We start from the raw sequence: 6,000 nt of genomic DNA, 5'->3' as shown, positions 1-6,000 counted from the left end.
TGTCAAGCGAATTGGTTGGCTGGAGGATATCCCGTGTATTTGTCAATCGATTGGGTAGGATGGGCAAATCGTAGCGATATCATCATATCAGCCACACCGACTGGAGTCAACGCATCATTTCTCTGGGGCAAATCTGGTACACTACGGTCACTACGGCAAGAGTTGACAAGGGCTCCATAATTATCCAGAATGGCAGATAACGATGAGCACATTCTCCATCCGAACTGCAGAGACGATGCTGCCAATACGAGAGGTCATCTGCAAGGAGAAAATCGTTCTTGTTGGCGGACCATTCGCCTGAGGACGATTCCCCTGAAACATCCCTGTGGATGGCGTAGTGTTGTTGACCTGTCAGATTCCCCCCCATCCCTGTCAGTTTGGAAAGCCATAAAATTGTGGCATTAGGCAGACTGTATTTTTTATGGAGTCAGAGCACTTGGACGATTCCGGCATTCTGGCTGGGGCTAGGATCTCGTTACACAATATGATTTTATCATTTGACAATAGGAATCAACTGCCTGATCACCCCGTCATCCGTCAAACCCCGAATCATGTTACACTTTACAGTCTGACTCTCCCCTATCATCCTGACTTCCGATCTGCGAACTAGCCAGCCAGCACGTGTATTACTGCTATTACATCCTTTTTACACTTTTCTTTGCTTTTCCCTGCTGGCTTTGCTGGCTTGCTCGCTTCCTCTTTGAGTGCCCTGCGTCTTCTTTGATTCTGTCAACCACTAGTGCAGGAACTAGCGTAAGGCATTGACTCATGATGTTTAGAGATAAAGATACGGTAAAGGTAATGATTAATATACTGTATCCCCTCTCAAACGCCCCTGTACGAACTATGTAATTCTGTAACGTCTAGAAAAACAAAAGAAGAAAACAGTGGGGTCATGATTCTCCTCCATTCTTCCATTCTGCCCAGATGTGGTCCTTGCCAGAAGTCCATGATTCATCAATATTGATCAATAATCAAGTGGAACTGGAAAAAGGGGAAGTGAAAAACTTTGCAGCAGCAAAAAAAAAAACAAAAAAAATGAATCCCGGGAAGAACGACAAAGAGTGGAGCCCCGGAGAGCTTCTAGAAAATTTCCTTATGATTTCCGATTGGGGCGAAACCGTGTAACTTTGCTTACTTTACCAGTAAAAGTACGTACGGGCGTACCTAATCGACTACGTCAGATGGTCTGGTGGAGCTCTTTTCCTTTTTTCTTTTTTATTTTATTTTATTTATTTTATTTTCCCTTTTTCTTTTCTTACGCAGGGATGGAAAATACTGCGAATCGCTGCCATTCCATGCCCGGCCGAAATTTATCAAAAATACCAAGTGCTCGCTGTGGTTTGCGCTTTTCACTATAAGTACGCTGTCGTCCTCCATCTTCGATCTTCAACTTCAATCTTCAATCTGGTCTCCATCTATCTTGGCTATCTTGCTACTCCATTGACTATTGTCCACTACATCTACTCTATCTACATCCATCTGCATCTATATCCATCTACTACATCACAATGCCTTCTGTCGGTGGTGCCTCGTCTCAATTCCCTCCTTGCCCCGGTCCTCCTCCCAAGGGCCCTCTTCCTCCTCTGCCGAAATAAACCATGGCTATGTTCCCTTGACGACTTTGATGACCCCGGCGTTCTCGAGCCTTGCATCATCTGCCAAACCTTTCTCTCGCGATGATGCTCTACAACAACAAAAACAACTCTCGAGACGCCCACGACATGGGAGCTACAATCCTCCAAAACATGGATTATCACGATTTCAGTTTCTTCGGCTCTGCAATAATCTCGTTCGATCTTCCCGACTACTCTCTACTTTATGGGGATACTCTTCTCGGTTTTTTCTTTTTCATTCTACTAGCACAGCACGTCTTACAAACGAATGACTGCTGCGCCTTTATAATTCTACATGCGCTGGCGCATCCTTCGATTCCACCAAATCAACCTGTGTTTCAAAACAACCACCATATACCCATCGGCTTGCGCGGGTATTCCACGATTTAGTGGGCAACATGGGCAAGTGCGGGGAGGGAGAAAAGCAGCATGGATAATATCATGATTCAGAACATCCATCCCATATCTGCCAATGCCCCGAAGCTGAGCCCCGCGCTATATCAGAGACCATCTGACGATGGGGCGCCATGGCGCGATGTCTAGGTCTAGTGCCTGGTCGTCTGCGATATTATTCTTCAGCTTGTGGAGTTGCTTTTTCCTCGTGTTTCTCCGCACGAAGCCGATGCATTATCGGTGTCAGGTTGATTATGTCTTTTTCCTTTCTTTCATCTGTCTTATCTTTTATTTTCTTATTTTCTTTCTTTTTGAACCATGCATATGGGCCTGAATTGTTCGAATCAACGGCATGTATAATAGACTTAATATACCCAACAGAGCATTCGCTTTTGTTACCAGTGCTTTGACGCTCGGAATATGATATCATCAATTTACCACTACACAAACCACTCAACCCATCTGACTAGCTAGAGACTAGAGAGCCTCCCGGCGATTGAAACAGTCATGTAGCTGTAGGTTTCACCACGGCACTAGCGGGCCATGTACTTACAGGGATGATGACTGCAATCACTGTCTGTGCAAAGCAACTAGTTATTCCTACTATGTATGTGAGATGACTCGATGAGTTGATCTCGCGCGATTATTTCCATTTTCTTATCACAATCCCCCCGGTTTTTGCTTCCTGCCTTGTTTTTGCGGCCAAGATACGGAGAACCCTTGTAGTTAGTACTAGGGTAGGTAGTCATCATCAGCTGAGGCTGTGGCTTGGCTGCCTAGTTATATTATTAGATGCCTGATACTGATAGGCAGTTGATCTGATAGACTCATATCGGCCAGAGAATTGACCACATGGTTTCGTTTAGATAGCAACGTGGAGTGGAATGCTTGCCATTCGGATACTAGCTGGTAGTATCGCTGGTAGCAGTCAGAGATAGACAGCGTGGACAGAAACCAGAAACCGCCCAGGTGAGACATGCTGTACTTCATGCATTGAACATGCAAAATAGATGAAAATAATCTATCTCAAGTCCTCAACTACTCCATTAATATCATACTAGTCAAAAGGCATCGTTCTCACAATGCCATGGTAACATTCCGCCCCTGTACTCCGCATGTACTCCGTCGCTGCCAAAGTCTCCTTGACTAGCGGAAAACAGGGCGCAAAGCCGCAGTAAAAATAAATCCACGTGATAGCCGCTCAACAACCATCCCCAAACCAACTCTTTCTCCCCGCTCGCGCAACAATGGTCCTGGAGCTCCATGTTTGGGGTCCGGCGTTTTCGCTGCCGTCAATCGACGCTCAATGCCTCGCTACTATCACCTATCTTTCTCTAGTCCTCCCCAAGGACGCGTGGGTGTTGATCCCAAGCAGTGATCCTTCCGTCTCTCCTACCCGTAAGGCTGGCTCTCTCTTCTGACATCAGACGGTGTGGCTTGGGCAAAGTAAACTGACCACTAGCTTGGAATTACAGATGAACTGCCCGCTTTGAAAAATGGCGCGACCTGGGTTAGTCGGTTTAGGAATATCGTTGATTACCTCCGGCAGTATTCGGATGGTGAATGGGATTTGGATGCGGGTTTGAATACGCTTCAAAGGGCGGATAATATTGCGTATGTTGCTATATCTGCACTGCACTGCCTGTTTTAACGCCCTTTACGCCCGATGCTAATGCAGTTCATTGACTCAGCTTCTCCTCCTTTGTCGAATCCCGCGGTCAACCTCTCCTCGACCTCTCCCTCTACGTTACCAGCCGAAACTACTACGCCAACACCTCGCCCGCTTACGGCTCAATCCTCCAATGGCCCAATCAATGGATCCTTCCTCCGCAGCTACACACCGCCGCAAAAACCCGAACAGACCACCTCGGTCTCTCCTCCTTGGACTTGGAAGCCATCGAGGACCAACGGAAACGCGAACACTCGGCCGCCGTCGCCGCCGGCCATGTTCCTAAGAACTTCATCCCGAAACCCAAGGAGACGCCCACGGGGCTCCTGGGCAAGTCCTCGCAGCAAAACCAGTTCAAGCTGGAGGCGTTGACGGCCGAGTTCTTCGAGCCGTTGGAGGAAATCCTGAATGCGAAGACGTACTTCCTCTCTGAGGATGCACCTTCTAGCTTGGACTGTCTGGCTTTCGGCCACTTGTGTCTTGCGCTCGTCCCGGATCTCCCGTACTCGTGGCTCCGCGATGCTATGAAGGCCAAAGGCTCGCAGTTGACCACCTACACAGAGCGCATGCGCACCCGCTTCTTCGGCGTCGTCGACGTCCAGCGTGCCTTGGCCGGAACTTCCACCGAAACATCCCCCTTGCCCTGGCAAGCTCCCCAGCGCGCCAGCGTCGGAAAAGTAGGCTACACCCTCCTCAACACATTAGCAGACGCCACCCCCATCGTGAAAGACCTACGAGCGCAGACCCAAATCCGCGAAGCAGCCGAGTCGCCCAATTCCGGGCTGTCGGCGGACGAAAGCCAAGCGGTGTCTAACTATGCCCGCGGCCAAAAGAGGGATGTATTCGTCTCCATTGCGGCTGTTGCTGGCGGTGTCGCTGCGCTGGTCGGGTATATGGTTCACGTAGGATTGTTTTCTGCGGCTGCGGCAGAGGAGTGGACAGAAGAAGAGGAAGTGGGAGGAGTGGGAGAGCCAGAGGGGGGTCTGGATTTGAAGAATCTAGAGCATGTGGATATCTTATCTGCAGCTGCATCTGCCTTGTAGGGGGTGTTTTTTTGTATCTTACGTTTAGCATGTACTATCAATCGGATCATCGTCTCTTCATGAAATGTCTACTCCCGGAAGCACACCATCTTCACTCATCCAGTCCAATAATCACTCTACCAAAGAAAAAGAAAAGATAGCCCCAATCAAAATTAACACCTCCCCTCTCTAAAAAAGCAAAATAGCAACAAGTGCAAGAAGAAAAAAAAAAACCAAAAAAAAAAGAAATGGGGCAAGCCGGGCTTGAACCAGCGACCTTTAGATAAACTTGGAACGAATCCTGTTACTGAAGTTGACGCTTCAGTCTAACGCGCTCCCAGCTGCGCCATTGCCCCATAGTTGTTGAAATCGGCTCAGAATTGTGACATTGGAGGCTGGACTAGGTTTGGTGAGTTTTTGCATGTCATGTGGTGATGATGCGGGCTGGGTGAGTACGCACTGTATGTACTTACCCATGTACATGTGTGGTCGTTTGCGGGGAAATAGCGGAATTTACAGTACGTTTCCGCGGAAATAATGATATGGAAGCTCGTATTCGGTGAGGAATTCTTGTTTATGTTGATGAGATGCTTCGTATAGCCTTCAAGTTAGAAGGTTGGCATATTGGCATATTGGCATGTTAGTTCCTGGCTCGAACATAATGACCCTCGTTAGTGGCTCGGCCAAGCTAGGTGTAAATGAGACCAAGACAGCAGTTTACTAGTCTGGCTCTGAATACAGCCACCCAAGTCGATGGTGATAATAACCCGCTATCAAGAATCAATAATCAAGATATGGTCTCACCATCGCGATTATCGCGGGAGTGATGTGATGTGATTATTCGGGGAATGGATGGAAAATCGGCCCTGACCACATGTTAAATGATAACCAGCGAAGTTGGTTTGTACCTAGGCATTTCTGTCAGATTAGTGCCTGATGATGTCAGTCCAAGAATTGTACCTGATATCTGGATTTTGAGGCTAAGGATGACGCCGGGTATGTTTCATGATTTGAGTTTATTTATCATTGGTATTTACGCTTCTGACGCTTGCGGATGAGGTCAGGTAAATAAAATACGTCTAGTGGTGAAATGTTTCTGTGTACCTAGGTAGGGTAGTGTCTTGTATAGCGATGGGCAGACGATGCCGAAGCCGCCCGAAAATTAAAGACCGGTACCACGAACTGCGGGAAATAGATAATTATTGTTCGGATCATTATCGTGTGGCCAACAGATACATACGCACGACAGAAGCAACAATGTCGCTCGCTATCAAAAAGATAAGCAGAAAAAGAAAAAAGC

At 47.6% G+C, this 6,000-nt stretch overlaps 1 protein-coding gene and 1 non-coding gene across 2 annotated transcripts; one reads left to right on the top strand and one right to left on the bottom strand.

The window, feature by feature from the left end:
• Nucleotides 1-3,256: 3,256 nt before the first annotated feature.
• ASPWEDRAFT_28149 (uncharacterized protein) lies at nt 3,257-4,721 on the top strand (the record flags this gene model as incomplete). The annotated part of the gene is made up of 3 exons (XM_040833098.1): nt 3,257-3,407; nt 3,485-3,623; nt 3,701-4,721. 3 exons carry the CDS (start codon nt 3,257-3,259, stop codon nt 4,719-4,721), a joined length of 1,311 nt encoding a protein of 436 aa, XP_040689197.1.
• Nucleotides 4,722-4,949: 228 nt separating this feature from the next.
• ASPWEDRAFT_t121 lies at nt 4,950-5,056 on the bottom strand. Its single transcript has one exon. It is a non-coding gene; the product is annotated as a tRNA-Phe (tRNA).
• Nucleotides 5,057-6,000: the final 944 nt, after the last annotated feature.

Source organism: Aspergillus wentii (assembly GCF_001890725.1).
Source record: "Aspergillus wentii DTO 134E9 unplaced genomic scaffold ASPWEscaffold_4, whole genome shotgun sequence".
Classification (NCBI taxonomy): Eukaryota; Fungi; Ascomycota; class Eurotiomycetes; order Eurotiales; family Aspergillaceae; genus Aspergillus; species Aspergillus wentii.
The sequence above is the reverse complement of the archived record's forward strand: the minus strand, read 5'-3'. Positions and strand labels throughout refer to the sequence as shown.